At 38.3% G+C, this 19,908-nt stretch overlaps 1 protein-coding gene across 1 annotated transcript; it reads left to right on the top strand.

Annotated features, from left to right (window-relative positions):
• The first annotated feature begins 4,403 nt into the window (after positions 1-4,403).
• LOC309707046 (protein-glutamine gamma-glutamyltransferase E-like) lies at positions 4,404-19,842 on the top strand. Its single transcript, XM_082534130.1, has 16 exons — positions 4,404-5,323; positions 7,034-7,166; positions 8,393-8,563; positions 9,939-10,193; positions 10,335-10,453; positions 11,276-11,404; positions 11,651-11,828; positions 12,116-12,251; positions 14,413-14,522; positions 14,654-14,769; positions 14,884-15,010; positions 16,833-16,978; positions 17,863-18,037; positions 18,179-18,342; positions 18,928-19,061; positions 19,533-19,842. Exons 2-16 carry the CDS (start codon positions 7,142-7,144, stop codon positions 19,678-19,680), a joined length of 2,133 nt encoding a protein of 710 aa, XP_082390256.1. The 5' UTR covers positions 4,404-5,323; positions 7,034-7,141; the 3' UTR covers positions 19,681-19,842.
• The last annotated feature ends 66 nt before the right edge of the window (positions 19,843-19,908 follow it).

Below are 19,908 nucleotides of genomic sequence, written 5' to 3'. Positions count from 1 at the left end.
CATTTTAATCATGAGTTTAAAGGCCGTAGGTTGCAACTATTGCTTTAACACTGTGTATAAAGTAACAGGTCAAATTTTCATAATCTAACATGATCTGAAAAGCGTGGGGCTATATGCGGTGATGTTAGCATTAGCCAAGTCAGCACGTTACCTTCAACAGGTGGTCAGGCTGTCTTCAGGCCCACACTCGGAGCCTCAGCTCTCCATTTGACTGAAGAGTCCCTTCATTCTTCATCTTTGTTGGTTAGAGTGTAAATACCAAGGCTGATGACCTTTGTATAAGCACACACATGTTTTAGCAGTGCAAACCTGCACAGCCAAAAGGCGGGCAGCAAGAATGTGTCTGTCTAACCAATTTGAGCAGGGGTGCTGAAGTAGGGATGCATCTAAAAGCTGCCGGATAGTAGCTATCGGGGACTGGGATTGGGCACCCCTGAATTACAGAGCTCTTTGCATCGCATCGCACGGCTGATTTGCATTATTTTGGTATTTTGGAAATGGGATAACTAACCCAATAGTTAATCTGTTAGCTACTCCAGCAGTTAATCCCAAAGCCAATCCATTTGCTAATATAATAACGAATCTGTGAGCTAACAGGAAAAGGAAATGTAGTGAGAAAATGGATTCTCAAATGAGAAGAGGATTTGATATTTTAAATGTCAGAAATACATTGTTGATTTTTGAATCCATTTACTTATTTTTATTTTTTTAAATTTCATTTTAAAAAACACTATCATGGTTTGAAGTCAGGTGACTCCTTGTTTAGGTTTTGTTTATTCTATGTTCTGGGATTTTGTGGGATTTTTTGTGGTTTTGTCTTTTGTATTTCATGTTCCTTAGTTATTCTTTAGCACCTCTGTGATTTTCCAGCCTTTAGATTTAGTCTCTGTGCCTCCTCCATGTGTGTTAGGCCGTTTTTCTGGTTTGAATGTTAGTTCCATGTTTCTAGTTTCAGTTTTCGTTTCCCAGTGTTTTTTTTCTTCTAGTTCTCATATTCTGGGTTTAGTTTTTTTGTGTGTGTGAATTTTTGTTTATGGACAATTCTCCTAGCAATAAAGCTGCCAATTTGAATTCACCTTTTGCATTTGAGTCCTGCATTTTAGAGATGGGCGGATTGATCCAAATATCGATAGTATACCAACACTATTATTGGTATCGGATGGATACTAACACAATTGGATCAATACTTTGCTTTTATCCTTCAAGTTCAGTATGTAGCCCGCTGAACTGTGTTAATTATTTCTTTGGAAAAAGTTAACCTCAAACATGCACTATGAAAAATGGCCAAACCTTTTTGTGTGCTTTAGAGACAGAAATATTTACATTCCAGGTCTCCAAAAACCCAGTTTCAAAACACATGAAAAGCTGAAAGGTATGTTTTGTTGAGTTAATTAATTATTGTTAAAAGTAACATTCATCAGTGATATAGTGGTGATTAAAATGTGTTCAGAATTCGCAAATTCATCTCATAAGTCGTTGCACACTAATCACAATTAGCTGCCTGAATAACTCTCGTGTGGCTCTCCTGTTTGGCTTCTCTTGTCCTTGTCTAGTCTTGTCTAACTCTCAGAAACTCTCTCCGTCTTGTTCTCTAAATCACGAACTTATGGATTTGATCAATTGGTCTCTTAACGCAATTGACATTTGTTGCTGGATACACGATGGACAACTGGGAGAAGTAGCAGGTTATGTGTCTGGCAACACTCTCAATGGAGGACGTTGAAGACATCTAGCTATTGGGAACCATGATTATCATGATGTTGATTGGAGCTGGCACGGCCCTGGCTTAACTGAGGTGTGATTATGGACATGACTGCAATTTGTGGATTACAGTTTGTGATTTTTAAAACCTGTGTGCTTACTTAAAAATGTACAGACTACTTGTAACATCATTTAAACAGAGTAAACGCCTGCAAACATCACACAGTGAGCATAAAGTTGGATTAGCAACACTGCCTCATCAATCCATGAGGCAGCGATGATTTTGAACCAGTGTTACCAGATCTTTGAAGCTGATTCAATTCCAAGACATAGTTAGGTTACATATCAACTTGTACTTCCTTGTTCTGAACTGAGAAGAACTGGCCTTTCCTTCCCCTCATCAAGAATTCATTTGCTAAGAAAAAGTCTCTCAGTCTTTCAACATATTCAGTCCAGTTGATGTCTCCCTCAGCGAAATATGTGAGCGAGTTCGATCGTATCCACAGTGCTAACTAACTGTAAACTGCTACTTCAAGCCCAAGCTCACAACAAACTGCTTTTTTTCTTTTGTTTTTTATTCTCGTCGTCAAAAAGGTGTTATCTCAGGATAATGATAAATGGAAAGTTATGCACCTTTGTAGAACTTTTAATGATTTTTTTTCTTGTTGCTTCTACAGGAAGCCACATCACTTACAGCTGCGTGCTCTGCCAAGCCCAAAGGTTCCAGGATGCAGCACCCACAAACACAGTCACTCTCTTTATATTGGTAAATAGTCTTCCCAAAGCTTCCTGGTTCCTACTCTGGTGAAGTTAATCACTTTTAAACTTGATCAAACTCCACCTTTTGCAAAGATTGTCATCTAAATCCATCTATTGTTTTGAGTAATCCTGCTAACAAAAAAACCAAACCCATTGTATGAACTCACTACCAAAAGTATAATTATGGACCAGACTGCATTTTATGGATTACAGTTTGTGATTTTTAAAACCTGTGTGCTTACATACTGATTGTAACGTCGAAAAACGCCTGGATCTCCTCCGTGTCTGCTTCATACTCTGGGGGGCAGGGCTACGGCTCCCCACTCCCTCCAGCCGATCGTTACATAGAGAAACCTTCTGAATACAAGCGCGCTCACACACATTGTGTGCTGTCGGTCTTACGTGCTGCACAATAAAATTCAATATTTAGTATTTACTGTTACTTACACTTATCTAGGTTATTGCTGTGGTGTTGTGTATATTGTGCTACTTTCTTTTTGCTTTTCATTTAAATCCAGCTGATTTTTTTTAGTGTCTTCTCTCCCTTTCTTTCTTTCTCCCTTTCCTATCCCTCTGTCATGTCTGTCCTGTCTGCAATAGCTTAAAATAAAGTAAATCAATAAATAAATAATGATAACAAAGGTAAATCAAATGGACTAACACGGCAAGCTCTTTGCTGTAATTCAAATTAAATTTTAAATAAGAGGCCCAAAGAGATGTTAGTGCAAGTGATGGAGGTGATCAGACTGAAAAACACAAATAAATCTAACAAAGAGACAGCAGAAACTTTAGAATTGCCCAAATCAGTTGTTAAAACAAGTTAATGGTATTTACTACCTCAGCAACACCAAAAGGCTTGAAAGACCACGTAAGACAACTAGAGTGCATGCTGAATTATTTCCATGGTTAAGAAAAACATCTAACCAAGTCAAGAACACCCTTGAGGAAGCCTGTGTATCATAGTGAAAGCCTAAAAGTAAGAGAGACAATATATAGATAGTTGAATATATAGATAGTTATCCATATAGATAGATGTAGATTATTATTTTTTAATCCCAAATTTAGAGTCCTGCACAATATATTTTTAATTCCTAATCCTGCCCTCTTCTGGAAAGAGATCTCAGATGTCATTCCTGGAAACTGCTGGACCACTGTTGCCTTCACCCTCCATATTTTCTCAAGCACCTCTCTCAGCTTTTCATGTTCCTTTTTCCTGATGTTGCTATTACTTGGTATAGCTACATCTGTCCCTATGGCCATCTTCCTGTGCCTGTCCACAACTACTATTTCTCATTGGTTAGCCATTACCAGTTTGTTCATCTGAATCTGGAAGACCCACAAGATCTTAGCTTGGACATTCTCAACCCACCCTAGTATGCCATTTTGACCTTGGGACTTCCAGTCTATACTTGGCACAGATGTTCCATTGTACTGTGCCGGCTACTTGGTTATGGCATTCCATGAATGCCATACTTGATAGCATCTTCCACCCTTCTTCTATCTGGTATATGCAATCTATCCATCCATAATGGTTCTTCTTCTCGCTCATCTTCTTTCTTGGGTTTCTGCTGCCTGATGTATTCACTAAGCACGTGATCAGTTCTTTCTGACGTACTTATGGATGTTTGTTGTCTCATTCTTGATAGGGATTCTGGCACTCACTATTCCCGGCCTCCTTCCTTCTGCTTAACATACAGTCACAAGATGCTTGACTTGGGATGAAACCCTCCATACATAATTAGTGCAATGTATTATACTAAATTACCTGTGAATTATCAGCAAGTATTTATTTTAAACTGATGCATATTGTACTTAGAGTAAATAAAGCAGCATGTAAAGTTCTAATCCAGGTTTGTGCTCATTGTGTGATGCTTGGATGCGTTGCAGGTTAAATCACATTAGCAGTCACAAACTGGAATCCACAAATTACCGTCAGTGTCACAGGCTGGGTCTCCGACCCAGCACTCTGAGTTTTCTTTGTATTTTTTGATATGTTATTAGTTTGTGTTATTTCCTATTTGCCTTTAGTTTAGGCAGTTATTGTTCCTGGGTTTTCTATGTTTTGGGGTTTTCTATTTATTTCATCACGTATTAGGTCTGTTAAGTTGTGTTGTCATTTCCTGTTTTATTCTGACAATGTCATGTGTTCTTTGTTCATTGTATTTAGCTTTCCTCTCCTGGTCCTGTCATTAGGTTTATGTCTGTCAGCTGTTTTCCCCCATGTGTCGCCACTTCCCCTGATCACCTCATGTCTGTATTTAAGCCTTTTGTTTTCTTCATGCCATTGTCAGTTCGTCTGTTTATTCCAGAGGTGTGGACTCGAGTCACATGACTTGGACTCGAGTCAGACTCGAGTCATTAATTTTATGACTTTAGACTTGACTTGAAAAAATGTTCTAAGACTTGTGACTTGACTTGGACTTTTACACCAATGACTTGGGACTTGAATTGGACTTGAACCGGTTTACTTGAAAAGACTTGATATTTTACCCCAAATATAAAATTTAACATGCATATTATATAGAGATTGAAAATGTGACGTCATTCACGGGTAGAACCGCAAAGGATTCTGGGAACTCGTGGCAAGAGGTACTAGCGCACACAGACTTTCAATTGAAATCAGTTATACAGCGATAAAAAGAAACACAAAAATGTCAAGAAGCTGTTGTATTATTAACTGCAATAGCCGGTCGCATGACAGCCACGGGAAGCCGACGGGTAAAGAGATCGGTTGTTATCGGATTACGTCGTTGAAGAGAAATTGTTCGAGCCATGTTTCCGAAGTAACAAAGACGCGACGGATGGCCTGGATTGCAGCCATTCAAAGACCAAATATAACGTCCCAGAACCCTCCAGCTCACAGGTTAGTCTGCTCCAAGCATTTACACGAAGGTCAGTGTTTTTTAGTAGTTAATACGTCATTTTCATAACATAATTGGTGATATAGGTTACAAGCAAGTCTGGCGCTGAACAGAAATTGTCGCGCTATGCTCCTTTATTTATTGTGTTTATTGTGCATAAATAGTGAATTGTCCTGACATGATATTGCGTTTCGCTTCTGTTATTATGGTACATTGACAAAAACATATACTTTTATTCACAGGATAAAACGGGTTTTTTTGTATCACTAATTGCCCAGTGCGATTACAGCATACAGTATTATTGTCACTGCTACATTTCTGTGATGGGTACCAGAAATTATTTCCACTACTGATTAATTACCGTTGAGCTCAAAGGTCCTATTAATAAACGGTTAACGAATGTATATTTATGACGACGATTTGTGAGACTGGTAAACTTATGATACGTACGATGGTCTTTCGTTCTACACGGTGCATTTCAAGGTCCTGCACCCATCCGTCGGTAAACTGTACCTGGGCTTGTTGCAGTGACCTGAAGTTACTAAACTTCATGAGTGTATGCACTCACTCCAAGAACCGTATGATTATAAATATGCATATAAATATGCTAAGATGAGATAGCTGACTTCATCTAACTAGCAAATGTTGTCCAGGCTACGTTGGTGATACAGTTTTTTTTAATGTGTATGATATTTTTGTCATGCGATTTTAAAGCCGGTCCTACAACCGCATCCAAGAATAACATGCAGCTTATCTCAGAACTGTCGGTGAAAATTATTCTTGGAGCTAGGTTTAATTGAGCTGCATTTTAAAGAGGTGCAATTTCACAATTTGTGTATATTTTGTAAGTTCACTATTTTGTCATGTGTTGAGAAAAACACAGATTTAAAAATTACATGGTCTAATATTTACATTTAGCATATAACTGCAACATGCTTTTTTTTGTTTTTTTGAATGACTCGAAAGGACTTGAAATTCAAAGTTTCAGACTTGTGACTTGACTCGGACTTTTACACCAGTGACTTGAGACTCGACTCTGACTTGCCTGACATTACTTGAGACTTGACTTGAGACTTGAGGATAAAGACTTGAGACTTGCAAAACAATGACTTGGTCCCACCTCTGGTTTATTCTCACCAGAGTTACAGTCATAGTCATAGTCTTAGCCTGTTTATTTTCCACCTCGGTCATAGTTATAGTTTTTGGTCTTAGTACCTTTAGTGTTTTGTTTCTTAGTGTTTTGCCAGTTCAGTGTTTTGTTTCTTAGTGTTTTGCCTGTTTGCTTTGGTCTCTTGGTTCATTTCCTGCCGTCATCGCAATAAAGGTTCACTTTTCTGTTAATCATTACTATTCCTCGTCATCATCTGCTTTTGGGTCCTGTTTCCGCACACATCGGCGCACCCCGCCGTGACAGTCAGATCCATAATGACACCTCTGACAGTGAGGTCATGCAATGGGTTCAGTTTTGATTGCTAAATGGAATTTGATTTATTTATTTTTTGCCAGGGGTGCGGTTTGATCTTGCTTAAAAGTTATTAATTTCTGGAGTCGATCCAGGTTTTGGTAAGATTCTTTACCCTGTGTGCGCGTGTGTGTGTGTGTGTGTGTGTGTGTGTGTGTGCATGCGTGCGCACGCGCAAGCAGCTTTTGAACAACCAGGAAATGGCTAGTCTAGCTGGTTAATCTAGTTTGTGAAATGGGGATGGGTGTAGGAGTTGGTTTAAAATCCACCATGGTTCAGCGTATCCTGTCAGTGTGCTGGTCAGCGCCTTCCAGAGAGCTTCTCGCTGTACTTAAACTGCTGCAGAAAGTCTAGAAAGATGTCATCGGAGACCAGACGGTCAAGTAAGTACAGCAACTTTTGAATGTACATTAACTGAATTTTACCATCATTTACAATACATCGCACCTTATATATATTGTATGCATGAAGAATGTATTGTTATTTACATTTTCTTTTTAACACAAGATGTATTATTTACATAATAAAATGTATTTACATAATATTATATCACATGGTTTGTTAGAAGCAAAAGCAAAATAAAAAAGAGATTTTTAGAAAAGGTTGCATCTGTGTCAGTTTTTATCTGGTAAATTAAATACAATATCATAAAATGCTTATAGATGATATGACTTCAGTCACCTTTGCAGTTTCTTTAAAAAAGCTTCTGGGGAATAAAAATGCATTGGATTAAAGCAAGTGAAGATTTTTTTGTGATATGCTCAACTTTATCACAATAAAAAACAAAACCCAGACAAAGCTAACGGCGTGCCTGTGGTCATTATCTCACAACCGTGAAAATCCAAAATATGTTCTGTAAAACAAAATTAGGTCCAGGTTCAAGTCAGTTTAAATACCAGTATGCCAGATTGATTTTTATACAGCATGCCTCATTCACACACATTACACAAGCACTTTTTTATGCCTCAGTACTTTCTGTCTAATATTTATACTCTGACGGAGACATCAGAGAACAACTAGGGGTTTAATCTTGTCCAATGTTCTTTGGCAGGCAGACTGAAGCAGCCAGGGATTGAATCACTAACTCTCCGATTAGATGACCTGCTTTACCTTCTGAGCTCCATTAAATTATTGTGCTTACATTTATCCATTTCTTGAGCAGACATCTATAAATAACCTTAGAATGAAACATCTGGCTTTTCTTATCTCAAGACCAAACTTACTTCTTAAATGCTGAAATGTGTTGCTGTTTCTGTTCAGTCATCCTAATTGTCCAATTCTTGCATCAACATCATAACTAAAAAGTAGGACATGTTGGAGGAAAGGGGTTTTCAGATTTGAACTCAGCAAGTAAACTTTGTCAAAGTAAAGGTGCAATTCTTGACAGTTTGAAAAGATGGAGTAAACATATCACCACTGTGGGCTTTAGTCCTTAAGTGTGGAATAGTTAATTTGACATTTAAGGCAAACATATGGAGAGAAAAGGGAAAGGAAAACACACACAGACACACACAAAAGACATTAACAGGATGAAGGTTCCAGTATCCTGGAAAACTAGCCACAATTCTTTTGATTTTGTCTGTTTCAGTTATATTTTTATTTTTTCCAGTTTTTAAAGGAGTCGGTCTCAACTATGAGATCAACAACACTGAACACCACACCAAAAAACTCTCAAAGGATCAGCTGATTGTGAGGAGAGGTCAGCCGTTCACTGTGAAAGTTGAACTGACGCAACCTTTCAACCCTGACCTTTACCCGCTCACCATCACTGCAAAAACAGGTTGGTCTGTAGTTATACAATGAAGATATTTTTTAAATTGCATATAACTTTCTTTTAATAGATTTTGTTTATTGAAGTAATAAAAGAACTGTTTGAAAATTGATTTCCATGTATCAACAGTGTTTTATGAGGGTTTTTTTTCTTGTTTCTGTTTTCTCTATTTTCTTCTTTTTCTCTGTTTTATCAGCAATATTAATGTTTCGGAATTCTTAATATGGATGTCTATCAAGACCTTTGTGAAACCCATTAAAAATGAAAGATACATGCGTGTTAGTGTAGTTTAAAAAGAGCTCTTAAACACAGGAGCCAGATATTTCAAACAGAGAGCAGGTTTTATATTTATTAATAGAAAGAGAGATTAAGAGAAATTATGTCAGGTGACAGCAATGAGGGTGGAGCAGACAATTGAAAGGGTGAGGAGAAAGCTAGACATAACACAAAGGGGAAAGGCTCTGTTGTAAATAAACTAAGTTTTACTTCTTAAAGGCTTTCACCTTTTGCTTTCAGTCATTGGTTGCAATGTCTTTGTTGGCATGAAATTAAAAAGGGAGGCAGTGACTGGCATGATTGAAATGTGCATGGAAGTACAGTACATAATGCAAATTCTAACAAGTTTGAAAGTTAATATTTACCCCAGCTGTCATAGAGTGAGAGGTGCAAGTCTATAATGAGACGCATTTACTTGTTCTGTGTTGTACATGTATATGTGGTCAATATCTTAGTAAACATGGCTAAACTTTCAAATGGTAACCTATAATGCTCATTTATAGCTCCATAGATTTATTCTTGGACTGTGCTCAACTTTGAACCCATTTCCCCTTTTAATGCATAATTTTAAAAAAAGAGTAATGATGCATCTTTAAGGTACTGATTTATGTTTATTAAATTCTTTTTTTGGACATGGAAGGTCCTGTCAGGGACCATAGACGGTAAGTTAAAGATGGATCCAGTTGGTGTGACAGTTTCCACCAGTTTATAGACAGTGGTGTTTTAAAGCCTTGACCTGACTGACATGTCAAGGAAAAGGACTGAGAAACACGACACACACCTGCACTAGTGACTTGTCACTCATAGAGCATTGTTTCTGATGATAATGAAGAACAACGTTGTAACAGGAACATGATGTTGCATTCAGTAAAATTTGAAAATAGGGACTGCGACCATAAACCATTAAAGTGCTTACTTACTGCTGTTTTCTCATAGTCTTCTTTGCAACTGCACTTTTTTAAACAGTCACCACCTGCTGGTCATTAGAATTAATGCGGGTTTAAGAAGGATAGTTTTCATAATGTCCATCTTTGGTGGTTAAAACGGTTTGATTGTATTGTATTGTTTATCTCTAGTTACCTATTACCTCTGTGAATCCTCTCAACAGGAAAACATCCATCCGAGAACCTGGGGACAAAGTCATGCTTTGGTATTCCAGACAAAATCAGCCGTTCGCCGTCAGCGAAGGCGGTATGGAAGGTGGAGCTTGAGAAGAGATCTTACCCACTAACGGGTTCCTTGAATTTGACCATTACCCCTCCAGCTGACGCTCCAATCGGAAAGTACAACTTAACTGCCAGATATAGGAACGAGGAAACCTTGTTGGCAACTCTGGTAGTGCTCTTCAATCCCTGGTGCCCTGGTAGGTTTGTTATCTTTCTGTCTGCTGCCAGTTTGCCTAACTGTCCATCAACACTGTTCATCTGTTGCTGTTGTTTTCCTTAAAAACACTATCCATTGATCTTTATGTCTTAAGTATTTATCCCTGTCCTTTTTACTGTAGATGATTCAGTGTCTCTCTCTGATGAGGCACAGAGACAGGAGTATGTGTTGAATGAACATGGTATAATCTATAGTGGAAGTGAGAACTACATCAGATCTGTTCCCTGGGACTTTGGGCAGGTATACACCACACACACACACACACACACATACATATGTCGGGTGTTGTCTCATTGACATAATGCTTTCCCTAGCCGCTTACCCTAATCCTAACCATCAAAAATGAATGCCTAACCCTAACCCTTCCCCTAAACCTAACCATAACCCAATTGTAACCCTGACACTAAAACCACATTTTGAGTCTGAAAAATGCCTTCAAACTCATGGGGACTTGGGTTTTGGTTGGGCCCCACAAGTATGGTACATTTTAGATTTTGGTCTACACCAAGATAGGAAAAACCAGTACACACATACAAACACACTTTGTGTAGGTTTATTAGATTTTTGACACTGAGTTTAATAAATAGACACCAAATAGCACCATATTAAAAAGGCACAATCTTATCTTTCAAAATGGTAGCTACTGAATAATGCTAAAATTTTATTGCTACTGCATATTTTATTTTAAGGGTTTAAACACCATTGTCTTCACACCACTATAATATTTTATCTTCTATAAAGCAAAATAAAACTGGTTAATTTAAAGGGGTGTATACAGTATCTAGAATAATTTAAGATTCTTGATAAATGTTTAACACAAGAGAAAGAAGATGTAACCACCATCAACCTTTGCATAAGCAAAAAGATATTTATGTTTGCTAATTGCTTGCAGGTAAATTTTAAGAATGTACTCACACAGAATGACTCAGTGAGTCACATAGATACAATCTGACACTACTGTAGATAATTTTTGACGATAAGTATGAATAGACTTGCTCTGCTATGAAGTATGAATGACTTACACCACTGTAGTTTAAGATAAGCTGCTCTCTTCCTGCCCAGTTTGAAGAAGACATGGTGAAGATTTGTCTGAAGATCTTGGATGTCAACCCCAAACACCTGGCAAATGCAGCCAATGATGTTTCTGCTCGCTGTAACCCCATCTACGTCAGTCGTGTGGTCAGCGCCATGGTAGGATATTTATGAATATACATCTGTTCTGTACAGATGTATTTTATTTGCAAAGAACATTTCTGCAAAAGGGTGATTTAAAGGATTATACTTTAAATATAAAAGGAATCAAGGTAACATGTAGGAAGGAATGGTTTATGGCATTTTGTTAATCAATGTTTTATAACCATTTTGAGGGAAACCATAGCTCACTTGTATAAATCACAATATAAGAAGGAGAACTTTGTTTTCCTTTTTTGCTTCCAGATCAACAGTAATGATGACTATGGCGTCGTGGAGGGACGGTGGTCAGGTCCATACTCGGGTGGGAATGAACCCACTCACTGGTCTGGCAGCTATCCCATCCTCAAGCACTGGTATGACATCAACTGCCAATCAGTCAAATATGGACAGTGCTGGGTATTTGCTGGCGTGATGTGTTCAGGTACTTACTAACTCTGCAAGTCCTTACTCACAGTACAACCGCCAATTTTCTAGACCAAAGTACTAATGTAGGATAATACTAGATGTTCTCTGGAAGTTCATAATATTACTGATATGCAGGGGTCTCATCTGTCTTTTCCTTACTTACAACTTTCTATCACTGGGCCAGCTAGTGGCATAGCATTAAGAATAATGATATTTAACAATAAAATCTAATGTACAATTTGACAAATGCTTCATTCACTTCTTTTCTTTTTTTGGCTGTTTTCTTTGTTTTTTGGGATCCAGTAATGCGTCTGTTGGGCATCCCATGCCGTGTGATCACCAACTTCCAGTCAGCTCATGACAATAACAAGAATCTCACCATTGATGTGTACCATGCTGACTATGGAGTGAGAGAGAAAGAGACCAAGGACAGTGTCTGGTAAGACATCTATCTATCTATCTATCTATCTATCTATCTATCTATCTATCTATCTATCTATCTATCTATCTATCTATCTATCTATCTATCTATCTATCTATCTATCTATCTATCTATCTCTATATATTAGGGGTGCAACATACACAAAATTCACGGTTCGGTTCGATACTTTGGTGTCACGGTTTGATATTTTTTCGATACAAAAAAATGTTCATGCCTTTTTAATTTGTCATTTATTAAAATTATAAATATATATTTTAACTCAAAAGTACAGTTTTTAAATTTAATGTTGCTGAAACAACAAAGTAATAAAATAATAAATCTATCTGATCGAGAAATTACTCGAGAGTTTATTACAGAGAAATGACTCTTTCCAAAATAAAAGCTATACTATACGCTTCTTCTGGGGTATATTCTCAGCAGCATATGAAACATATCAGGTCCCCATAAGGAGAATCACGTGCTAAAGGCTGTCTAAATGACTCGGGTAAAGTTTGCAGCAGCGTGCTTGTTGTTTTTGTCTGCTTCCACTTGTCTTTGCACTAGGATGATGTCGGTGTAAATGTGCAGTCATATTCGTTGTGTTCCCACTAGTGCTGTCAGCGTTAATCTGAAATGATGTTAACGCCACAACACAGCAAATCTCCGTTAACGAGCTACCACGGATCGCCCTGTGCTTCAGCTGGACGGCGTCAACACGTTAACGAGCTAACTGCGCTAACGCAGTAGTTCCCACCAATGTAATTGAGCATTGCGTGGCACATCCGACATACTGTTTTACTTTTGTCCATGACGCGCTTACCTTCAGGGTCATACTTCACATGAAGACCAAAATAGTTCCAAAGGCCAGATCTGAATGAGGATGGGGGAGGTTCAATTTGCCATGTTGCAAGGAGAGCTTAGCTTCTGTCTTGCTAGCTTGCCTGCGCCTCAGTGGATCTGCGCTCGACAGTGCAGCCTAGACAGAGTAGTCAAACGCAGATCCACTGAGCTCTCAACACAGACAGCATCGTCAGAAGAAAAGTTGATAAAATTAATTTAAAATTTAGTATTGTTCGATACATATGCGTACTGAACCGAAAGCACTGTATTGAACGGTTCAATATCGATATGAGTATCGTTGCACCCCTAATATATATATAGATATATAGATATATTTTTTTATTTTTTTTCCCTACTCACCCTGCATGTGAGATTTGTTTGTCCTTTAACCTCGGGTCCTCAGCCAGAGGCCTGGCAGTTTGAGGGACCTATGAAGTCTGTGAGTCTTGGCTGGGGAGGGTCTGGCTTTTCATTTAATTTGTACTTTGCACTGCTGATTTACTTGTGGTTCCTGGAATATTTAAAAGTAGAATGGGAGTCCTCAGCTTTCAGGCCCCTGTTCTGTGAAACCAGTTCCTAGTTTGGAACTGGGAGACAGACACCATCTCTATTTTTAAGATTAGACTTAAACCATTTCTTTTTTATTAAGCATGTAGTTAGGGAAGGACCAGGTGGCCCTGAATCCTCTCTTAGTTACGCTGCAGTAGGTCTAGGCTATTGCAGGGGCCTCCCATGATATCTGGAGGATGGCGGGAGGAAGATCGATAGTAACATAAAACTGACTTTTGATTTTTTCCGTTATGGTGGACTAGGCCAAGAGTTAGGCTTTCAAAATGAATTAAAACTCCATCTAAGTCTATGATTAATTTGATTAATAGATTGAAGTAGAAAAGTAGAAGATTGTTGTCACTCTACCTCCTCATCCTGTGTTTCAAGTTTCTGACAGTGGGATGGAGGGGGTGTGGACTCATTTAAGCTAACATGATATAACCTGTTGTAACCAGGTTTCAGTAAGGCAGAACAAATTAATATGTTGTCAGTTATTAAATCATTTAATAAAAAGGACTTATAAGAGAGAGCCCTAATATTTTATAATTCACATTTAACTGTTTTACTCTTTGGTGCAGCTGAAGATGGTATATTATTCTTTCTTTGTAATTGTCCATGTTTAAATTAATTTGTCAAAATCATCAACAACCCCCCAGTTTTTGATCAACCACTTTAATTTCCTTATGCTGTCACTTAGTCCAGCTCTGTTGACTGTTCTGGACTTTCTAAATCCAGTGTTGAGTTTCCACTCACTCCAACATCAGAATGTTGTGTTCTGTATCTGTTTAAGGAACTTCCACGTCTGGTTAGAGTGCTGGATGACCCGAACTGACCTGGCAAAGGATGGAAAATATGACGGGTGGCAAGTTGTGGATCCAACACCACAGGAAAAGAGTGACGGTATGAAATTTCTTGTCTAAACTGTTTCTTCCTTTGTTTTATTACTTTAATTTATTGATAGTAAATATAAGATAAATTTCTAAGTATTGCGTTTGAACACTTTGTCTGAATGAGCTGCTCTACATATGCAGGTGTATACTGCTGCGGTCCAGCCCCAGTCAAAGCCATCTTGGATGGAGAAACTGATCTCAAATATGATGTCCCATTTGTCTTTGCTGAGGTCAATGCGGACTGCATTGACTGGCTGGTTAGTATACATAGCTCGACTCTATGAATACATGAATATCCCATTTAGAAGGAAGTCTTTGGCAGAAATGTTTTATGTCTAGTTTTGTGTTCTAAATAGTTTTTTTGTGTTCAGTGTAAAGCTGATGGCACAATGACGAAAATGCTCTCTGACACCAAGTCAGTCGGACAGAATATCTCCACCAAGACTGTTGGCTCCAACACGAGGCTGGACATCACAGACAAGTACAAGTACAAGGAAGGTGAGTTCAGCTGACAAACTCAAAGATTTGAGCTGACCATTTCGTCCATTGCCATCCTGATATTATGAAACTATACACACGTGGACAAAATTGTTGGTACCCTTCAGTCAATGAAAGAAAAACTCACAATGGTCACAGAAAGAACTTTAATCTGACAAAAGAAGTAATAAATAAAAATTCTATATATCTTAACCAATGAAAGTCAGACATTGCTTTTCAAGTATGCTTCAACTGACTTATTAAAAAAAAAAAATGCATGAAACAGGCCTGGACACAAAAATGATAGTACCCACAGCTTAATATTTTGTTGCACAACCTTTTGAGGCAATCACTGCAATCAAACGATTCCTGTAACTGTCAATGAGACTTCTGCACCTCTCAGCAGGTATTTTGGCCCACTCCTCATGAGCAAACTGCTCCAGTTGTTTCCAGTTTGAACGACGCCTTTTCCAGACTGCATGTTTCAGCTCCTTTCAAAGGTGCTCAATAGGATTGAGGTCAGGGCTCATAGAAGGCCACTTTAAAATAGTCCAATGCTTTCCCCTTAGCCATTTTTGTGTGTTTTTGGTCATTGTCCTGTTGTAAGACCCATGACCTGTGAGCTTTCTGACACTGGCCAGCACATTTCTCTCTAGAATCGAGTAGTCTTGAGATTTCATTGTACCCTGCACAGATTGGAGACACCCTGTGCCAGACGCAGCAAAGCAGTCCCAGAACATAACCGAGCCTCCCCCATGTTTCAAAGTTGGGACAGTGTTCTTTTCTTGATATGCTTCATTTTTCCGTCTGTGAACATAGAGCTGATGTGCCTTGGCAAAAAGTTAAATTTTTGTCTCATCTGTCCACAGGACATTCTCCCAGAAACTTGACATATTCCAGTCTGGCTTTTTTATGATTTGTTTTCAACCATGGTGTCCTCCTTGGTCATCTCCCATGTAGCCTACTTCGGCTCAAACAACAACAGATGGTGCGATCTGACACTGATGTTCTTTGAGAATGAATCTTAGCTTGGATCTTTTTAGAAGTCTTTCTGGGCTTTTGTTACCATGCGAATTATCCGTCTCTTTGATTTGTCATCAATTTTCCTCCTGTGGCCACATCCAGGGAGGTTGGCTACAGTCCCATGGATCTTAAATTGCTGAATGGCATGTACAACTGTAGTCACAGGAATATCTAGCTGCTTGGAGATGGTCTTGTAGCCTTTACCTTTAACATTATTTTCTTTCTAATCTCCTGAGACAACTCTTTCCTTTGCTTCCTCTGGTCCATGTTGAGTGTGGTACACACCATATCACCAAACAACACAGTGACTACCTGGAGTCCTATATATAGGCCCACTGACTGATTACAAGATTGTGGACACCTGTGATGCTGATTAGTGAACACACTTTGGATTAACATACATGTCCCTTTGGTCACATTATTTTCATTCTTTTCTAGGGGTACCATCATTTTTGTCCAGGCCTGTTTCATGCATTTATTTTTTAAATAATTCAGTTGAAGCATGGTTGAAAAGCAATGTCTGACTTTCATTGGTTAAGATTTATGGAATTTTTTATTTATTATTACTTTTGACAGATTAAAGTTATTTCTGTGAATTATTTCATAATTTATGTCACATTTTGTATTATTGGGAATTTCAAAATTCAACTATATAAACCTAATGGAGTAATAGGAATTTGCAAAATATATTGCAGATGAAGATGTAATAAACTTCATCAGTAATGAGAAGGTTCATTTCATTATGGTCTGAACATTTGATATTATTTGATAAAAATTAATTTGTGAATCTTGAACTCAACAACATTTTCAATCCCCACAGGCACTGAGAAGGAGAGAACCGTATTTAAATATGCCCTCTCCAGAAATAAGGAGACAATGGGCAATGAAGGGGCCACAAACAGTACCAATGGAACATCTCCTGGGGGCATCGTTCCACAGCCAAAAATAAACATCCAATTTAAAGAGGTACATCACAGAGTTCCTGTTGTATCTCTTTATTTTTCTATTTAAGTGAATCTTAAATATATTTTAGTACTTACTTGGTGTCTGGATTTTCTAAAAAATTTTATTATTACAAATGTAACAAAAAGTTACCTCTGTTGCCTTTTTAAATTAATTTTAATAATTTAACCAAAACAGTTAATGAATAAAAGCTCATCCAATCCACCAGACCCCATAAAACCATAAAAAGGACTGAAAAAAGCACTGTCAATGTGAAATGTGTTATCTCTTATATGCAGTTCTATACTCAAGTGTCTACAGTATGACCATTTTAGCACACTTGTCCTGCTCTAGCTGAGCAGCCAGTTAGATGAATAACTGGTGGATTGGCTGTTTGCAGGATCATCATCTGACAAGTTTTCTTTTGAAATGTCATCAGGAGGCCCACAAATAGCATTAATGTTAACAACTGTGGTGGTGATTGGGCCAAATGTTTTTGTTGGAACTAAGGATTGCATTCGTCTTTACTGTATGTGCTTTAATGAGAATGAAAACGTTACATTTTAACTATATCTTGTGCATGAAGCACACTGAATGCTGTCTAATTACAAATCACTCATAGTTTATAGCCACTGGCTGAAATTAGCAAAGGCTAGCAAAGGCTGTGCTTAATGGTCTCTACTGTAAATCAATTTTAACAAAAAACCACCCAAAAACCACAACTTATTCAAAAGAGATGACCATTACCGTTGTTACCTAAAAGCAAAGTGCTTATCTAAATTAAGAAAACTCAAATCTCACAAGCTGTTGTTTTAAGCATATCTTTTTAATCATATTTTAAGGAATTGTGCATAATAAACCTGGTGCACAGGGAATTGTACCTTATTCCTCTATTTGTGATGCTGCAGGTATCCAAGCCAAAGGACGGTCAGGACGTGAGTCTGAAGCTGGTGCTGAACAGTGAGAGCAGCACTGCCAGGCCTGTGTCCATCAATATCAGCGTCCAGGCCATGAGATACAATGGCTCACCGGTTGAAAACATCCAGAGTGAGGTGAAGGAAGGGACACTGCTGCCTGGGAAAGGTGAGTCAATTGGATAGGACTGAAGTGTTTTTTGTGGGGTGGGGTTTATTCTTAGATTAGAGATACCTCAAAGACAGATTGAGAGATCAGGTCATATGAGAGACTGCAACAACTATAATTCTCTCCCTCTGTCTGCTCCAGATCTGTCCATCCCTATCTTGGTCCCCTTCTTGGTGTACCATGAGCACATGGTGGACTCTGACAGCATGAAGATTTCAGCTATGGTCACAGATAAGCTGGAGCCGAAAAATGTCTACCTAGCAGTGAATGATGTCATTCTGTTGGATCCTCCAATCTCCATCACAGTGAGTAAAAAACTACCATCTCTCTCACTCTGTAATCATTCTGTAGCTTTGTTCGAAGAACAACTGACACATTAGCTCACAGCTGTTGTTATCTCCTGCTGTACTTGTTTTAATGATAAATATAATTATGTGAAATGAAATAAAGACTTGCTAAATTAGCACAAAACAAAAAGCACCATCGCTGCCAGTTGACACGTCTTGTATTTAAAAGTAATTGGTCATGGAGCTGGTACAGTTAAACTGAAACTGATTGCTACATGAGGAGTTAGGTCACATTATTACAGTTGGCAGTCTTTAATGTATACCAAATTTCATATTTGTCCTTCGGGATGGAACACGTGAGTGTGCCCAAACCTTTATCTGATATCATGCGCGATGGTCAGAGAGTGAGTGTTTTTCTATGTGCATGACTGTGTATAAAACATGCACCTCCTGTATCTGTGGTGTTGTATGATGTGGGCTGTCATATTTATAGCAGAAGTTGCATAAACTGAAAGTGATATACGTGTTGTGGTTTCTAATTTTTGGTTGGGAAAAATATTGCATATGCAAAAGTTTTTGAACTGTAAAATCTTTGTCTTTTAGACTCCCAGTCTGGCAAGCGTGAACCAAAGCACAACTGCTGAAGTGGTTTTCATGAACCCAGTCAACAAGACACTGACAGATTGCACTCTGACTATTTCTGGAAGTGGTCTCGTGGACGGAGAGCAAAATTGCATGTAAGCGTGTGTGCATAATTAAAATTATCTGGATTCTAAATGCTTGTGTACAGTTTTACACAACAAGTGTTGTGTGCATCAGTTTTTCCTCCATGTAGCAATGGCATTATTTCCGTCTTCACACCACCTGAAATGACACAGGCTCACTAGAAGCTGATCACACCTGGGTGTGGGTCCCTAACGTCTCGGGGCTCAGCTGGGGTCTTTCCCCTTTATCTAGCCACTGACTACAGTGCTCAGCAGTCCCTGAGATTTCTGTAATGGTGTGTAAAAGAGTGGAGTAAAACAGTGGATGGGCCATTGAAATCAGGACAGCAAAATTCCAGTGGAGAAACTTCTGCTCACCTCCTTGGCCCATCTTGCAGCTTCCTCCTGTCGTCACAGTTCTAGGAACACAAGCTTTTACCAATCCGGTCTCACAAATTAAACATTAACCTTAACTGTTCTGTTTTACTCTTATGTTTCCCTCAGACTTCCAGACCTGAAACCAAGCCACAGGTTTCGTGTTACGTTTTTCTTACTTCCCAAGAAGACTGGCAAGAAGACCCTCCTGGCTGACTTTGACTGCTCCTCCTTCAGAGACCTCAAGTGCACCTGTACTGTCAATGTCCAACCATAATTCCTCAGAATCACAGGGTAGAAGCTGTGTAATTTTAGTCAGTAAATAAAATTAAAAAAATTAAAAAAAAAAAAGCTTGATGTAGACATTTTATTTTTACACAATTTGGTAAAGGGTCAGTAAGTGATTGCATAATTTTGCCAAATAAACTGTCAAAACCTTGTGGATGTTTGGGTCATTTTTTGTGTACTTTAGAAGTGTCAAGAAAAAAAAAAAAAAAAAAAAGAA

Source organism: Aulonocara stuartgranti (assembly GCF_965226115.1).
Source record: "Aulonocara stuartgranti genome assembly, chromosome: 5".
NCBI lineage: Eukaryota > Metazoa > Chordata > Actinopteri > Cichliformes > Cichlidae > Aulonocara > Aulonocara stuartgranti.
Note: the sequence above shows the minus strand (reverse complement) of the source record. Positions and strands in the feature narration are given on the sequence as shown.